The sequence below is a fragment of the Ahaetulla prasina genome, chromosome 7 (assembly GCF_028640845.1).
Source record: "Ahaetulla prasina isolate Xishuangbanna chromosome 7, ASM2864084v1, whole genome shotgun sequence".
In the NCBI taxonomy this organism is placed as follows: Eukaryota; Metazoa; Chordata; class Lepidosauria; order Squamata; family Colubridae; genus Ahaetulla; species Ahaetulla prasina.
In genome coordinates, this window is record NC_080545.1 from 64,794,968 (window position 1) to 64,814,287 (window position 19,320).

The 19,320-nt window shown below is 36.3% G+C and overlaps 1 protein-coding gene across 3 annotated transcripts in view; it reads left to right on the plus strand.

The window, feature by feature from the left end:
• Positions 1-8,597: 8,597 nt before the first annotated feature.
• IFT56 (intraflagellar transport 56) overlaps positions 8,598-19,320 on the plus strand; it is a 28,235-nt gene continuing 17,512 nt past the window's right edge. For 2 of the 3 annotated variants that reach the window (XR_009156124.1, XM_058191150.1), the window contains exons 1-9: positions 8,779-8,915; positions 9,040-9,177; positions 11,566-11,658; positions 13,469-13,583; positions 13,739-13,788; positions 14,469-14,614; positions 16,719-16,890; positions 17,142-17,216; positions 18,222-18,324. Coding sequence is in view for 2 of the 3 variants with exons in the window: in XM_058191150.1 (XP_058047133.1) it covers positions 8,913-8,915; positions 9,040-9,177; positions 11,566-11,658; positions 13,469-13,583; positions 13,739-13,788; positions 14,469-14,614; positions 16,719-16,890; positions 17,142-17,216; positions 18,222-18,324 (895 nt within the window). In the remaining variant the exon portion in view is untranslated. Of the gene's footprint in view, positions 8,745-8,778; positions 8,916-9,039; positions 9,178-11,565; positions 11,659-13,468; positions 13,584-13,738; positions 13,789-14,468; positions 14,615-16,718; positions 16,891-17,141; positions 17,217-18,221; positions 18,325-19,320 lie in introns of those variants that run through there. The other variant, XM_058191151.1, reaches the window with a different exon arrangement.

Below are 19,320 nucleotides of genomic sequence, written 5' to 3' on the forward strand. Positions count from 1 at the left end.
AAACTTGGTATCCTTTAACAGACTCAGTTAAAGCAAGGTGGTTGATGTGGAAGTCACCTGACATTTAAAAGGACAGAAAACTGCTGTGATCTCCTTGAAGGGGGCAGCCATCCAGAGCAAATGTGGGCAATCTCCTATCCCAGTGATGGCGAATCTATGGCACATGTGCCAGAGGTGGCACACAGACTCCACTCTGCTGGCACGCGCACTGTCACCCCAGGTCAGATCTTTGTGGCATTTCTTTCATGAACTTCTGTTTCCCTGCAAATGACGAAACAGAAGCTCACGAAATAAAAAGATCTTACCTCTTGCAATGCTGCCAGTGTTGGGATGTCCCACCTCCTGTTGGTCAGCTGGTCTTTGGGTCTCTGCTGCGCATGCGTGCATGTCTGGGCATGCATACGTTTGTGCATGTCCATGCATGCGCATGCACACACTTATGTGTGTGCATGCATGTGTTCACATGTGCACATGCACCTTTCAGTTTGGGCATGCGCATGCGTGCAATTTGGGCACTTGATGCCTAAAAGGTTCACCATCGCTGTCCTATCCTCTCCTTAGCTGGAGAAGTTCCAAGAAACTCTTCCAAGAAACTGTTCTCTTCACTGGTTTCTTGGTCTTTGCCATAGTTATTGGTGCTACATTCAGAGAACTGTCTTCAATTCATCATACCTCCCCTGGAAGTCTATGGTCAACTTTTTATTGATATTAATATAAAAGTAAAAAAGCAACAATCATGTTAATTGATTTCACATATAATATGTCAGGGTTCCAAGTAACACCCCCAACGAAAGAAGACTCCAAGGCTAGAAGTTCCTCAGAGTTCCATTTTATTAGAGATATCATATTGGCACATCTGGGAAAACCTGAATCTGAGAGCTTCCAGGTTTTTCCCACCCAAAAGAAAGTCCAAGTCTCTTCCCCTGCACCCACGGTCCAATCAATGCACTGTCCCAACTGGAGATGCCTCCCAATCATGCCACTCCAGGTGCAGACAAAATGTCCTTGACTCTCAGAGAAAAGAATGTTATTATGGCTAGATATCTCCCCAACTCCATGTAATCCTCCCTCCCAATTTCCCACAGCACTAAATGTGGCAGCCCTGAAGATCCAAAGAAAAATATGGCCTCCAGGGCTGACATAATCATAATTTAGTCGTATTTTTAAAATTGTACTTCCTCCTGGTACTCACATATATACTAAGATTGATTGTACCATTAAATTGTGTTTTAAAATATAAACAAACTATGAGACGTCTCATAGAACAAGTATTATATTTCTTATCTTTCAGAAATTATTCCTGAGCAAAGAACCTGGAAGTTTAACATCAATGATGTAACAACCCAAGGTCTCAGAATATAGCAAATGAAAGTGATTGTCCATGCCCTAGCTCTTAAAAAATATTTATAACACTGTTGTCTACAGTTATCTCTACTTCACACAGTTTTCCCAAGCCAAGCAGCAAGTTTCTAAAGGGTGCAGTTTAGAACTATCTGAACTATAACTAACCAGTACTTCTGTATAGGAATTTTATGGAGAATAGAGAACTTTCTATTTGCTAGAAGAAAGCAGCCTCTTCTCAGCAGCGTCTCAGCTGGCAGCCTCTCAAATACTGGAATACTGCTGTGATGTCTCTGCTAGTCCTTCTTTTCTCTAGACTAGCCAAACCTAAATCCTGCAACCGTTCTTCATATGTTTTAGTTTCCAGGCATTTAATCATCTTAGTTGCTCTTCTCTGCACATTTTCCAAAGTCTGAACATCTTTTTTGTAACCTGGTGACCAAAACTGGATGCAGTATTCTAGGTATGGCCTTACTAAGGCAGTACTAATACTTCACGTGATTTTGATTCTGTGCCTGTTTATACAACCAAGGACAGTATTAGCTTTTCTGGCTGCTGCCACAGACTGTTGGCTCATATTTAAGTGATTGTCTGCTACAACTCCAAGATACCTCTCACAGGTACTGTTTTTGAGCCAGGTTTTGTCTTAACTGTACTTGTACCTTTGGTTTTTCCTGCCTAAGTATAAAACCTTGCTTTTCTTCACATTAAACTTAATTTTGTTGGGTAGCCCCCATTGTTCAAGTCTGTCAACATCTTTTTGGAGCCTGAGCTTGTCTTCTGGGGTGTTGGCTATTCCTGTCAGTTTAGTGTCATCTGCAAATTTCATGATTTCCCCTTCTATTCCCTCATCTAAGTCATTTATGAAAATATTTAAGAATATTGGGCCTAAGACAGAACCTTGTGGCACCCCATTGCTTACTTTCCTCCATATAGGTGTAGTACCATTAAGGACTACTCGTTGAGTACCGTTTGCCAGCCTGTTATAAATCCATTGTGGTGATGCTGCCTATCCCACATTAGGTTGTGGTCTACTTTGTCAAATGCCTTACTGAAGTCTAAATATATTATGTTCACAGCATTTCACTGGTCTACTAAATTAGTCACTATGTCAAAAAATGAAATAAGATTGGTTTGGCATGATCTGTTTTTAACAAACTCATGCTGGCTTTTAGTTATAACTTTATTTGTTTCTAGATGTTCACAGATCTGTTTTTTTATTATCTTTTCCAGTATCTTCTCAGGTATTGATATTAGGCTGACTGGTCTGTAGTTTCTTGAGTCTATTTTTTTCCCCCTTTTTTGAAGGTGGAAACCACATCAGCCCTTTTCCAATCCTCAGGTAATTCCTTGGCGTCCAGGATTTTTTAAAGATAGGATATAATGTTTCTGAAATAACCTCTATCAGCTCATTCAGAACCCTGGGCTTTAATTTGTCAGGTCCTGGTGATTTATATTCATCAAGATCAGAGGTGTACTCTAACCATTTTCTTACTTATTTTAATTTTTATTTCTGGTCTGTCTTTTACAGTTAGGTTTTTGGTTTTTAGAACCAGCAAATACCTCCTCTGGCTGGCCCCAGAGTGGGGTGGGAATGGAGATTTTGCAATATCCTTTCCCTGCCCCGCCCACCAAGCCATGCCCACCAAGCCACGCCACACCCACCAAGCCATGTCCACAGAACTGGTAGTAAAAAAATTGGATTGCACCACTGGCTCTTATGATCATCAGTTTCCCATGCTTCTTGAACTGTTTTCCCCTTTTAGGATTTTCGTCCATGGAATCTTTCTTAGGCTGTTTCTGAGTTTGTTAAAATCAGATCGTTTAAAGTTTAAGACATTGGTTGGATTACGTTTCATGCTTGTGTTTGCATTATATTGAATTCCAATTTGATGTGGTCACTCTTGCCCAAAGTTCTGGCAAGTTCAACTCTCTCTATAACTTCTTCTCTATTAGTAAGAATTAGATCCAATATAGCTTTTCCTCTAGTTCCTACTCTACCTTTTGGATGATAAAGTTGTCAGCTAAATCTGATCTCCCACATGCTGCAGAGTTTATCTCCCAGTTGGTATCAGGGTAGTTAAAGTCTCCCATTACTGTGATATGTTTTCTACATTCATTAATTGTTTAGTAAATGCTCATCTATTTTTTGTTTGCTTGGATGGTCTATAGCAGGGGTCTCCAACCTTGGCAACTTTAAACCTGGTGGACTTCAACTCCCAGAACTCCCAGCTTTGCTAGCTGGGGCATTCTGGGAGTTGAAGTCCACCAGGTTTAAAGCTGCCAAGGTTGGAGACCCCTGGTCTATAGTACAGATAGTCCTTAACTTACAACAAGTGACTGTTCAAAGTTAGAGTGGCACTGAAAAAAGCAACGTATGACAATTTTTCACACTTACAACCATTGCAGTATCCCCATGGTTATCTGATCAAAATCTGGATGCTTGGCAACTGACTCATATTTATGATGGTTGCAGTGTGCTAGAGTCATGTGAACAGCTTTTGTGACCTTCTGACAAACAAAGTCAATGAGAATAACAGATTCACTTAACAACTGTGTTACTAACTTAAGAACGGCAATGATTTACTTAACAACTGTGGCTAGAAAGGTCATAAAATGGGGCAAAACTCACTTAACAAATGTCTCATTCAACAACCTAACTTTTGGGCTCAATTGTGGTCATAAGTCGAGGACTATCTGTATACACCTATAGCAATGTCATTCTTTTTTCCTTTTATATTGATCCATATGGATTGTAGGAGGTTTTCATCCTTGGTTTGGTGGATTTCTGTAGAGATATAGAGATCTTCTATATATAATACATTTCCTCTGTGTATCCCTCCATCAGTACAATCCAGTTATGAGTTTCATTCCACTGAGTTTCAGTAATGACAACTATATCATATCTGCCTTAATGTATTAGAACTTCAAGTTCACCCTAATTGTTCCCTAAACTTTGAGTGTTTATGTTTAGGCATTTGAGTCCTTTATGAGTCTTGGGTATGTTTCTTATATCTCCTACTTTGTAACTGGGTTTTACTTCCTTTCCATCACTTTCTACTCTGCTGTGTTTTTTCTTTTTCTTTTTCTTTTTCTTTTTCTTTTTCTTTTCACCCTACTTCCTTATATAATTGGTTATCTAGTGGTTTTTGCTTGGAATTAGGTTCTAAAGTTTCCCTCCTCCCTCAATTTTAGTTTAAAGCTTTTCTGATGAGCCAGTCGCTTTCCAAAAATATTCTTTCCAGTTCTTGTGAAGTTCAATCCAAACCTTACCAGTAGCCCTTCACATAGGTAATGCAGACCATGGTCTAGGAAACCAAAGTTCTTTTGGTGACACCAGCTTTTAACCCTTTGCTCCCTCATTGGATGATGGCCTTTTGTTGGAAGCATAAATGAAAATACCATTTATGCTCCTAATTCTTTAACTTTTTTTCGTCTAGCTCTTTGTAGGAGTAGAGGTTTTTGCTCCCAAAGTTTATTAACAGTGGAGGATGGGAAAAGTGCATGCAGGTGGTGGATGTGGCTTGAACTTTCCTTCTTGTCTCATTTTGAATGGATATTCTATCACAATCATTACTCTGTAGAAATTCTGTGTTGCCTTTTTATGCTTTGCTTTTATATTAGAAAATGTTACATATTAGAAATCTACAAATAGCCTTCTAGTAAACAGCAGTGCAAAGATTTTTTAAAAAACATTTTGTGATGATTGTTGGGGCATCAATCATTTAATATGGTAAAACTAGCATAAGAAACACAGTATACTCTAGTGGTGACTTGATGGTTTTCCAGAAATAAATCTTCTATGACAGAAAATTATTTCTGTCCCTAAAATTGTCCACAAGCCATTTCCTGTCCAGGAAGATTTATTTCCAGAAAACAATCAGATAATCTCTAAAATGACTCTTTGCTTCCCACCCCAAATCATCTCTACACTGATTATCCCTGAGACTTTGTCTCAATGAGTCTCCATGCTGTCCTTAATACTGCTGAACTATGGCAGAAAAGAGCCTGTGCTTTTATAATTTTTCATTTATATAATTTATATAGCTGTCTATCACACATAAGAGATTCTGGGCAGCTTACAAGATTATAATGTTGTACCTTAGAATTCTTGACAAACATCTATTTTCTTTTATGCACACTGAGAGCATAAATTCCTTGTGTGTCCAATCACATTTGGCCAATAAAAAAATTCTATTCTATTCTATTTTAAAACCCATCAAATATAACCTCTGGAACCCAAGAATAAATAGTCAGCACACTCATAATCAATAGTAAAATAGTTTCATCTATCCACCTGACCCAAATGCCTGGGTCAGACAGCCAGGTACTCCAATGCCTATTGTCTGCATATTTCTGATGTTTGTTAATATAATATAGTAACCATATTCCAGTATCTGGAGGAGAATATCTTCTCCATAGCCTTCATTGTTACTCTACCAAGGGCTACTCTACAACATATTCTTGATTGCTTGTCTGTCAATGCTGTGTGAGTGTGCACATGCATGCACAGGTGTGCCCTCAAGTCAGGTTTTTTACTCCAGGTGACTGCCTGGACTGGTCCCTGCAGTTTTTTTGGCCAGGTTTTTCAGATATGGTTTGCCATTGCCTTCTTCTTACAACAGACAGTGACTGACTTAAAGTCACCCATATGACTTCATGCCTAAGGCAGGACTAGAACTTATGGTCTCTAGTTATTACCTTTAACTGCTACACCAAAAAACGGGCTCTATTACTCTTTATAGTTAATCCAAAAAAGTAAGAGATTTTCACCACTTCAGTATCTTCATCGTCAATTTTTAGGGATGGTTACTGTACGTGTCATTAATTTGGTCTTCTTTATATTTAAACTTAGTCCCATATTTTTTTATTATGCTTCTTTGCTTTCATAGTTAGAGCTTGCAGATCCTTTGCATTACAACTATCAGAGTATGTAGTATTGTCCACACAATGCAAGTAACTAATATTTCTTCTTTCAATTTTAAAATTACACCTATCTTCTAATGCAATATATACTCCTCTATATATTCCACATATAGTATACTAGCTGAACATCCGTGCTCCGCTCAAAACTATGTGATTGGGCTTGATAAATAGGCACTTAGAGTTTGAAAATTAATGAGTACTTACAATCGGCCTCTCCTCTCCCTGTCTCTCCCTCAGGCTAGCCCCACAGAAGTCTCTCCTCTCCCCTTCTCTCCCTCAGGCTTGCCCCACAGAAGGCTCTCCCCTTCTCTCCCTCAGGCTGCCCCCATAGATCCTCTTCTCTCCCCTTCTCTCCATGAGGCTTGCCCCACAGAAGTCTGTCCTATGACATCCCATTCTCTCCAGAGTTATTTTCAAATTGGGAGGGGGAGTAGAACATCTAACTAATTAGCATCAGAGCATGTTATAATAATATAGGAAATACTAATGCTCTGATCGTCATTTCGAAAAATCCTTTCTTAGTGAGCACCTAGAAGCCAAGAGGAACATATGTGGCAAATTTCAAGTTTGTAGGCTTTATGGTTCTGGAGATTTCGTGATTAATGTGTTAGTGGTTTTCGCTTTTATATATATAGATGTTGAATATTACCAATCTATTTCACCATGTTCTTCTTCATTTCAGTCAACAGTTGTATCTGAATCCTTTTCATTTAGCGCATTGGTATGCTGAAGTACTATACCTATGTTCCTTTTCAATAGAAATAGTGTAACGGTCTTACAGAAAGTTGAAAATCCACTGTAAAATCTAATGGTCTAGCCATCTGGCAAAAATTGTCTCCTCCACAGCCCATGTTCAAGAGAAAAACTGGTGGATTTTTTTTTTCTTGGTGATAATTAGTAGCAGAGTACAACAAATCTGAGAGAACTCATCATCTTTGTCATTAAATGTACAATATACATTGTACTTGTGAGGGTATAATAGATTTATTAAATATGTATATAGTTGTAGGAGTAGTAATAATACTTGATATATAAGGAATTAGGAGATATGTAAATTTGTATATAGACTAAGGAATATATGACATAGAAACTTGAACTTGACGTATATGTTAGAAACCAGAGACGTGGAGCAATGTCCAGTTTTTGTTTGTTTTTAAATCTAATAAAAAAAATTCAAAAAAATGTACAATATACATTATAGATAACACATTTGCAATCTTGCTTGTGGCAGGATTGTGGTAACAAATTTAATACCATTATAATTTTTGCCTGGCAAAGGGATGGTAGACAGCATTTTAACTTAGCCATAAAAAAGATCTATAGATTTTCCTTTTGCTCTGCAATATCTCTGAGAGAAAAGAATCTGGGATCACAACATTTATTTATTTAAAACAGTTGTATTCTACCTATTTCTTCAGTTCTAGGCAGCAAATCATTGTGAAAACAGAAAACATAGAAAAAAAACATTATTGCTCTTGATATTTCCAGTATCTTAAATAAAGAGCCATTTTTCATAATGGTTCCCCCAAAAATTTTTTTTGCATTTGTTGAAGTAACAAATTCAACGTGGTACATAAATCAGCCATAATTTTTTAATAAACACACGTGTATAAATCATCACTGTCACTGTATGATAACTCATTAAAGTATATAATTTATTTCAGACTGATCTAGGGAATACACTTAATTGAAAACAATGAGAGTTATTTCCAAGAAGTCATGTATAAAATCGTATGATTTTTGTCATAAACTTCCCTGATTTTATGTCATTAAACTTTCATAAACTGTTCATAAATTCTCTAAATGTTATTCTACATATGCAGTAGTGGTGCAATTAAATAATTTAAAACCGTTGGTCCATAAGTTTCTGAAAATAATGATGATGATGAAGAAATTGCACAAAATCACTGGTGACATGTTATTTAAGGGAAGATAAAAATCTACTAAAGATACCAACACAAACTGGTGTTTTTTTTAGTCCTACTCATTTGGAAATATCACAGGCTTTGTGTCAGGTCACAACACATGTCATTTGCCTTCATGCCCTTCTCAGATGCTTATTGTATATTGTTTGGGAATTAGTATTATTTTGTTATAATATAAAAATATAATTGTGAAGCATATAACTGTATACAAGTTTTCCCAGCTGTCTCCAAATAAATATGCGATCATAGCATATTGTAGTAAGTAGAAACAGCCTTGGTTGGGTGATGACCCATTATCCGACCCATCGGAGTCAGTTGTAGCAGCAACTCAGTAAGCAACTCTACCGCAGTGGTTTTTCTTGCAGAAATGTGTCACTGGACAAGGTACAGCTAGTCAGCACTTCGTGAAAACGGAGCTTTCCCGTCGAATTGGGACTCGCCTTTCTTCGCCCTCCTAAACCACGATAGGGTACACGCCTCTTCACGTCACTTAAGCTCTTAGATTTCTGAGATTCTTCCCAAAACTATTTTGTCCGGAGAGCCACCGGAACTGTAAGTATGACTCGCAGTTGCCGCCCGGTCTTTTGTTGCTGTCTCCCAGGCCAGATTGCCTTACCCTAACTACCTCCCTTCGCGCGGTTGCCAGGGTAACAGAGACCTTGGTGAGGCAGAACAGCAACAGACGACCGTTGTTTTTTGTGAAGCAGGCCTGTGGGCAAGATGGTGAGGGACAAGTAGAATCGGATAAGGCTAGATTAAGGGGCTTTTCTAAAGAGATCAGAGGGCGAAAAAAAACTAGCGAAGCCCTATTCCCTTTACCTTGTTCTTACCTCTGTCGCTTTTGCAGATGCTCTCACGGCTGAAACCCGCGGTTGGAGGCGGGCCTCAATCAGCGGATAAGCGCAGAAAGAAAGGCAAACGGCTGCCGCAGCTGGAAGATTTATTAACTCAGCGAGATTTCACTGGGGCCATTGCCCTTTTAGAGGTACTAGGGATACATTTGGGGAATATGGCGGGACGAGAGTTCTGCAAGTGGAGTTGCTGCGGCCGCTTCTGGATTGTTTGTTAGCATATTTGTTTAGACTTCTTTAGGAATAGATCAGTGCTTTGGAGGGGTGGGGGAAGGAAAGCTTGTCCAGCCACCTTCCTGCTACTTCTGTCATTTCAGACTGAGAACATCCGTACTTTTTGCTTCTCTGGGTGGCAAATATCACCTCTGCAAAATAACAATAACAATAACAATAACAACAACAGAATTGAAAGGGACCTTGGAGGTCTTCTAGTCCAACCCTCTGCCCAACCCTACACCATTTCAGACAAATGGTTATCCAACATTTTCTTAAAAATGATCACACTGTTGGAGCATTTACAACTTCTGCAGGCAAGTTGTTCCACTGATTAATTGTTCTGTCAGGAAATTTCTCCTTAGTTCTAAGTTGCATCTCTCCTTGATTACTTTCCACCCATTGCTTCTTGTTCTACCCTCAGGTGCTTTGGAGAATAGTTTGATTCCCTCCTCTTTGTGGCAACCCCTGAGATATTGGAACACTGCTATCATGTCTCCCCTAGTCCTTCTTTTCATTAAACTAGACATACCGAGTTCCTGCAACTGGAAGTAAATCTTAGATTTAGAAGTAAATCTAGAGTGTAACCCAAAGGTGCTTTTTCAAGAGGCAGTTGGACTTTCTGATTTTTCTTTGAAGACATTTCACTTCTCATCCAAGAAACCTGAAGGAGAATCTAAAATGTCTTTAAAGAAAACCAAAAAGTCCAGTTGCCTCTTGAAAAAGCACCTTTGGGACAACCATGACCTGGATGACTGAGAATCTCTATAGACATCTAACCACTTTATGCAGTGGCCCCAGATTAGAATAGAATAGAATTTTTTATTGGCCAAGTGTGATTGGACACACAAGGAATTTGTCTTGGTGCCTATGCTCTCAGTGTACATAAAAGAAAAGATACGTTCATCAAGATAATCTACAGATTACAATTTATCTTCCTTACTATAGATTCATATAGCCTTCATAGCTGGTTTGTAGACTGATGAGATATTACCAGTAATAAGGAAACTTCTGTATCGTATCTAAATCACAAGATTATGAACAAGATAGTTTATAATGACTTTATCAGTTTAGGAATTAGGATTTTATAGCAACCATCTTAATTTGCTGGAGAAGGTAGGATAAACTGCTTGTTCACTTTGAAATAAACCAAAATTTCTAGTTTATCATGGGTGAACATGGCCATAAGCTAATGCAGTAGTTGTTCTACAAGTTTATTCCTTGTTGAGAGCAATGCAACAGAAGCAATATTATTAAACTGCAACATGAATGAGCACTATGTTTGTGCATATATGGATGGTTTAGTGTGACATCATATTCATGTTAGAATATGATTGTTGCATCTGAACAAATTAGGATTAAGTTTGTTTAATTTATTAGTTTATAAATTCCTAGCTTGTTTTCTTCAGTTCTGTGATTAATGTTCTATGATTAATATGTTAAGATGCACAATACCAGAGTCAAGCTGCATCATGAACTGTGTGTGTCAACACTTCATTATGGTAGTTACATGCAGACATGTAAGGATAATCAAATTACAATGTTGTTGCCTTTTTAAAAACCTACATTTGCAATGACAAAAGCAGAGTTGGAGCGAATGTATTTGCACTTCACTCATATTGTGGTTTAATGAGCTAATGAGTACTGCCTAACTGACAGTGACAAATAGATTGATTGTATGGAGATCCTATGACCTTAATATCAACTTAGAAATATTTATGGTATTGTTAAATCAATAATCACTTGGTGACACATCATATTCATGATCACTTTAATACATTTCTGTCTGCCTGTCATTAAAACTGGCTATCTAAATATCTGTAAACATCTAATTACTTAATTTAAATGTGAGCCTTTATTTTATACATGAACATCATATATACAGACATTTTTTTTTAATTTGCATTTATATCTTGCCCTTCTTCGAAGACTCAAGGCGGCTTACACTATGTCAAGCAATAGTCTTCATCCATTTGTATATTATATACAAAGTCAACTTATTGCCCCCAACAATCTGGGTCCTCATTTTACCTACCTTATAAAGGATGGAAGGCTGAGTCAACCTTGGGCCTGGTGGGACGTGAACCTGCAGTAATTGCAAGCAGCTGCTGTTAATAACAGACTGCATTAGTCTGTTGAGCCACCAGAGGCCCAACAGTGTCTAAATTAAAGTCCCATCACTGCCTAAAAGATTAATTTGTGTAAACTCTATGGCTGCAATAAACTTGTCATTTAAAAATAATTAAAAATTATATGAACTTGGTCACAGTAGGATATCACTTTAATTTTTATTCTGCCTTCTTCCCAAGTTTAAGCGTCAGGTTGGAGAACAAGAGGAAGATGCAAACCTGTGGATTGGATATTGTGCTTTCCATCTGGGTGACTACAAGAGAGCACTGGAGGTGAGGTAGTGCTTCTTTGTCCTGAAAAGGAGGATGTTCTCTTAAATTTGTAAGAAAGAGGATGAGGTAGTCCTCAATTTACAACCACAATTGAGCCCAAAATGTATGTTGCTAAGTGAGAAACTTGTTGATTCCCCCTCCCCCGTTTACAACTTTCCTTGTCACATTTGTTAAGTGAATCAGTACAGTTATTAAATTAGTAACACAGTTGTTAAGTGAATCTGATTTCCCCATTGGCTTTCCAAAAGGTGATCACATGATCCTGGGACACTGAAACCATCATAAATGTGAGTCGGTTGTCAAGCATCCAAATGTAAATCACGTGACCATGGAGATGCTGCAATGATCATAAGTGTGAAAAATGGTCATAAGTCACTATTTTCAGTGCTGTTGTAAGTTCAAACAGTTACTAAGTGAACTGTTATAAGTTGAGGACTACCTGTAAATGTTCCTCAAAGTAATATAAAATCAAAAATATTGGTTATAATATTTTATGTCCAGAAGCCTAGTGAATAAATTACATATAATTTATTATTTTGACTTATTTATGAAATACTTTGTATTAATTTATGATCTCTATTTTTCAAAATTCTATGTTTATATAAGGAAAATACACCAAGAGAATCATTGTAAGAGAAAATGGAATTAATTTACACATGATTGTGTCACTATGACTGTGTCACTTTGTAACATTGTTCCTCAAATTTACTATCAGTGAAGAATGAAATTTAAGACTATAATGCAGTGGTGGGTTGCATTAGACTGGTTCTTGCGAACCGGTAGTCAAACCAGGGGTAGGCTCCACCCACCGACCCCAACATCATCAGGAAGTTTCTGCGCATGCGCAGAAGCAAGCAAGCGTGAGCGAAGTGCACATGAGTGATCCCGCTGCAAACCGGTAGTAAAAATAAGTAGAACCCACCCCTGCTATAATGTATCTCATGGACCAGAATAAGTAAGATAAAACATCAGTATTTCAAAGGCTTGCATCTATTTGAATATATATTTAAATATTGTAGAAGAAAACTGTTGCGTATAAGTTGGGTTGACAAAATCAGAAATGAGGAGGTGATAAGCCACCTGGGAAAGCCAAGGAAAATCATCAAAACCATAAAAAAGTGAAAGAATATTTTGGACATGTGATGTGATACCCAGAAAAATACGGCATACTTCACTTAATCTTTCAAGGAAAGATTAAAGGTAAACGAGGTCCAGGCAGAAGAAGAACATCATGGCTTCAAAATGTAAGGGACTGGTTGGACAAAACTCAACAGCACTTTTTCGTGCGGCTGTTGATAAAAATTGGATTGTTAACATCCGATGGTGGATATGGCACAAGAAGAAGAAAACTATAATAGTACAAGGTTAGGTCTATGCAAAGCACTTAAACAGATGTTTTGCAAAGCATATTGATAATGAGTGAAGTTTTCTTCTTAAACTGCAGAAGTAGCAGTATCTTCCAGGCAATACCATACAACTATTTTTAGGTTTTTCCAGGTTTCTTGTACATGTGCATACACATAAAACATTTCCATTGGTACTTCTCATAGAGCAAAACTGCTGTACATACACACACTTGTAGAAATGATTTGGGAAAGCCCTACAAGTAGCTGCAATTAAAAGGATGCAGCTTTTTCAAAATTTTGAAGATAACTGAAATACCATATTTGCATTGGTAGTCATTTCTGTTTGTATTTTTTTTTCTTATTTACAGTTCTTATGCGCTCTGGCTGGGTTATAAGAAGAAATAGAGCATAAATTTGTCTGTGGTGATTAAGTAAGGCTGCATTAAAATTATTATTTATTTAAGGAGTATGAGGAATTAATCAAGGAATCTGCCTGCAACCCTGATGTGTGGGTGAATCTAGCATGCACTTACTTCTTCTTGGGAATGTATACACAAGCTGAACAGTCTGCTTTGAAAGGTGAGTTTGATAATTAAGCTTGCTTTTTTATTTATTTTTACTGGCAATAAATTCAGGTGCACTTACTGGAAGTGAGTGGGGGCATTGTTTGCACTGTGAAAATGAGGCATATGAATTAATACGTTTTAAAACCTAGGTATTAATTTTGTTTTTAGCTCCCAAGAGTAGACTTCAGAATCGTATGTTGTTCCATCTAGCACACAAGGTATGTATTTCAAAACATTGGATCAGATTTGGATGTAGTTGAAGTATTTTGAAATCCAGTTCCCATCATGTGCCCAAATGTTATTTAAAATCTTATAAATACCCATCGTGCTATTTGTTTTCAGAGCAAGCAGTGTAATGCAAGGTACTTGAAAAAAAAAGAAGCAAAAGATGTTAGAGATAAGAAGAAAGGGGGGGAAAAAAGAAACCTAACTAAATCTAGTTGACATTAACATATACCTCTCTGTACCATGGAGATTCTGCTACAATTAATTTATTCACTTTTGCTCAGCTTACATATATACATACTCATAATGCTATTCTGAGCTGCATTGCCACTTCATAAAAATACAGCAACTTTTACACCTTCACCTTACTATTCAAATTCTGAAAGGCTTGTTTAAGTGAGAAAGAAGTTCTCTAAGTAGAATGATGAAATGAAGAGCTGAAGTATTAAGTAAGCACAGAAGATGAAAGCCTGAAAATTTCATGGTGACAAGAATTAAGATAATTAAGAAATAGATGACTCTTTAAAGACTGCCTGAAGTCTGGAAAAATGATTAGTTTCTAATGAAAGATGGTAGAGGAAAAATATGGTTAAATATTATTTTCAGCAGACAGAGTATTAGAATATGTAAGGCATCCACTTGTCTCTGTCTTTAAATCATATTTCCTTCTTAGTTTGGTGATGAGAAGAAACTGATGAATTTCCATCAGAATTTGCAGGATATAACAGAAGACCAGCTTAGTTTAGCATCTATACACTATATGCGATCTCATTATCAAGAAGCTATTGATATCTACAAACGCATACTGCTTGATAACAGGTTGGTTCAACTTGTTTCTATCTGTTTAAAAGATAATTTGGAGGGGAAAGCTGAAGCAAATAATTTCATAGGGCTTTTCGATCTTGCAGTGTTTAGCTATCTTTTGCTGAATATTGCCTTTTGAGATCCTTCTTTAAAATGTTATTGTAAAATCTTCTTTAATTTTTTGATCCAGTAGTGAGTTCTGAGTTTAGTAAAACATGAAGGGAATGTGGATACTTAAGGAAAAATGCTAATGAAGGTACAATTCTACATTCATATTAGATATATGTGGTTAGGATTGGGGCTTTTATTTTTTTATGAACAATTACTTTTTGATATTTTACCTAATTTAAATAATTTTTAAATAATTGGATAACTCTAGCAGGACATACTTCAATCTAGTGGGGTTTTTTTCCTGTTTAAATTAGATTCTGGTTAAAAAGAAAGAAAGATGAGAATTAAAATCCAACTTTAGAAATATATCAAGGGCCAGAAAGGAATGGAGCAAACTTTCCACCTAAATATCTAATCTAAATTACCCCAGTCTTTCTTCATGTCAATAGTTTAATTTATGGTGAGAGAGAATCATTTTGAAGTTGTTACTGTTAAGCAAATAAGAGTCAGAAATCCTTGGCAATCTGCTGCAAATCACTCAGAAGCTATAATTACATCCAGATGCATCTTCAGGCCAGTAATGAGTTCCACTTATCTTCGCTACTGGTTTGAAACTGTGAGCATGCACATGCACAGAGTGTCTGTGATGACGGGTGGGTGGGCAGAGCCTCGCGCTGCCACCACTACCGGTTCGCCCAAACTGCGGCGAACAGGTAGAAACCCACCACTTTTTCAGGCTTATTACATTTAGTGCCCAAATCTTGTTTAAACTGCAAAATAGAGAAATAGCTGGATCAAATCAAGACCTATTTTAAGCCAGCAATTTGTTTTTCATAGTAACCAACTAAATCCCTCTAAGGTACTTGCGAATAGGAAATGAATGCAAACACTTCTCTTGCTATTGCTCTCTTCGTATTTGTATCTGGAAGCATGCAGTCACCTTACTGAAACAATGAACACTGAGTCTCCGTGCCTAACAGTTTTGATAAATTTATTCTTTATAAATTATCCTCTTTTAAAGCAATCCAGACTAATAGCCAGGCCTATGTCTTACGTTAATGAATTCTACAAACCAATTATGCATTATGCAGAAATACTTTTCTTTTGTTTATTCCAAGACTTCCAGTCAATTTCATTGAAATCTTCTGATCCTAGTTTTGAAAGAGAAACTTCTTCAGGTCTACTCTTTCTATGCTCGGAATTTTAAATGCATTGATTGAATCTTTACTCAGTTATTTTTTCTTCAAGTTAAGAGTCTCAAAGATATTTGAGCCTTTTGGTTAGTCACTTTGATTGCTTTTTTTCTGCACTTTTCCCATCCCCATTGTAGTGACCAAAAATGTACACAGTACTTCCAAGATGTTGGGCTAGAATAGGGGAGAGCCAAACTGAAATCCATTCTCAGCCATGGAGACTCACTTACGAGGTTGTTTGTGTGAGGAAACCAGTGGAGGTGAGAACACTGTGTTCATTATCTTGAGTCTCTCAAGAGAGCCATTTATTAATCAATGAATTATTGATAGATTTATTTTCATTTGGACACCTTTCTCATGAATTCTCCATGGAAAACAGCTTTTTCACAGCTGTTGTACACTATATCAATCTTCAGTGAGTTATCCACTATAATTCCAAATTGTTTTTCTTGATCAGTTAGAAACAACATAATATAAATTTATATTGCAGTGTCCATGTTTTTTCTGATGTTTCTGTTTTTTTAAACAAATGTAAAATTATATGTCCAAGATCCTAGACAACAATTTTAGTGTCCTATTAGCTGAGAATTTCATACCTATACCATAGACATTTACTTTACCACAGTTTGTAGCAAGATAAAGATATTAATATCTTGTGCCATTCTGATTTTCATTGAAGAAAGCTGGATATTTTGGGTATTTTTTTATACTTCGATTTATATACTGGGCTTTTCTAAATTTTATATCACGGAAACTTAGTTGAATTTCATAAAGCATTAGTTATATTAATATGTTGATGCACTTTAATTTGGCAGGGAATATCTGGCCCTCAATGTATATGTGGCATTGTGTTACTACAAGTTGGATTACTATGATGTCTCTCAAGAGGTGCTAGCTGTTTACCTTCAACAGGTTCCTGATAGTACCATTGCTCTTAATTTAAAGGCTTGTAATCATTTCCGACTCTACAATGGGAAAGCTGCTGAGGTATTTTGTTACTATAGTTTAATCTCTCAAATCTTCCCTCAATCCAAATTTAAATTTTGCTATAACATTTCAGTATCTATTCTTGAGAAATGCAAATTATTTGTGGTGTGTGTTTAGCTATTTCTTATTGTTTCTGATACTATGCAGAACAAACATTTTAATTCTATAGTATTTTGCATATGTTTATTCCTTTGGTTACCACTGTTGATATGACCTATTAACTGTTTTTTAAATTTCTTTAAAACTACAAGGCAGAGCTTAAAAGTTTGATGGACAGTGCCTCAACATCATTTGAATTTGCTAAAGAGCTCATTAAGCATAACTTGGTAAGTAGCAATGGGATAGCTCATATAATGTAACTTATGCAGATCATGCACATGATCAAAGTACTGTTTGGTCAACTTGTCTGGGAGAGTAATTTATTGATTGGGAATGAATATGAAAGTTGTACTTCACAGAAAGAAATCCCATTGATTATCACATTCATGCACTATCATTAGCCTATTCCTGACTTTAAGTTCTTTTCCTGTTATGTTCAAATATTTATTATTTCTTCAAAAATCTTATGTGATCTATTCCCACCAGCTTCATTTTGATGTAATTTTTCAGATATGTCATTTTTCAGATATGTCATTTTTCAGGTGATGTTAACTCTGTAAATTTGAAATATTTTTCTCTTATGATTTTGCTTATGATGATTTTTTTCTTGATATTAACTTTTTTCACAAGCCAAAATAATTTAAAGATATATTTATTTATTCCATGCACAATTCTTCCTTGTATCTCTTTTACTAGCTTCTCATTCCCTCCTTTATATACTGTTGTCATCTTATCCTACAGCTACCAGATGTTTTACAGCTTATAACCCTATTAATGACTTTAACTTATCTAAATCTATCATCTTAAAATGTCAGATAATATTCATAGTTATGCTTTCTTATCCTTGTTGTTTTTTGAAACGCTCTTCTCTCACAGACCATATACTTGATGTCACCTTTTACCTCCCACCTTAAAATCCACGTTTTCTGCAAGGTCTTGTGCTTGACCTTTTTTTTCCCTCTCTTATCAACTGTATCCAAGTTTTGGAATGTATACATATTGGCTGTGTATGAAAATGCTATATTTATTGATACATTAAATAATAAAGATGTCACTATGATTTCTGGGATAAATGTTTAATCTGTAAACTACAAAAGCAATGGAGTAGTAAATGACAAATTTCATTGTTCATGATAAACTGCTTAGTACAATAAATATATTGAAAACGTGCATGGGATTTAATTGTAACTTGTTTACTACAATATTAATACAGTGAGTACTTCTACTTACAGGTAGTATTCCGAGGAGGGGAAGGGGCTCTCCAAGTGCTCCCTCCACTGGTTGATGTCATTCCTGAAGCTAGACTGAATCTAGTCATTTATTATCTTCGGCAAGGTGAAAAAAGCTATATATCTCATTTTACATTTTTATATCTAAATATATTTTATATATCTGTTCACATTTTTAGTGATCTTTTTCTACCAAATAGAAGATATATGTACTTTGTTTTGGGGATTATTGGGGGAGGGGATACAGTAGTTTACTATTTTTTATTTGTGGTGCTTCATGAGCTAACAAATGATGTCAAGCAGGATATCCCAGGAGAAACATATGGGATTCTTTAAGGTATTGCAGACAAATGTTTATATTTGCCACCTGTACTTCAAATGCATTTTGCTTTCAATTCCAAAGTGCTGCATAATCCTATTCTTTAATGTCCCTTTTAAAGGAACAAGTGCATTTTTTGTTTAAGGCAATCTGTTCAATCTCTTCTAACTTCAACTGATTTAGGTAGGAACAAAAACTGAAACATCACTAACTTCAACTATAATTTCAAGGACAAATCTCTTTTGTCCCTCCTCCCCCCCTTGAGATTTATTTTGAAGAGCAGACTTCAAAATCACATGTTTTGATCTTGGGCTGATCTTAGTGTCAACTCACGAAGCTTTCCTGACCTGCTCGTCGACATAGCGCTGGATTTTTCTTGAAACTTTGCTTGAGGCTTCTGCTTTCATTAGGGCATCAGCTGGAACCCTGGCACTTAGTTATTGTTATTATTCTGCAATTGTCACATTGACTCTGGTATTTTTTTATTTGTATCCGTACTATTAAAACAAAATCCCCCAAAATGCTTTTCTGTGATTGTTTTGGTTTGTTACTCTAATAAAATGTCTCATTTTAGTAATTAAATACATCATATATGGATCCAGAAAAAAATAAGGTGACAGTCTGTTTTGATACATTTTCTTTCTCTTTTTTCTATGTATAGTATGTGAATATATGAATAAAAAAGGCTAAAAAGCCTTTATACTGTATACGTATTGTAACATTTAAAGATAACATTATACAAATATTTACCATCTTCTTTTGTCAAAAGATGAATAAAAGTAT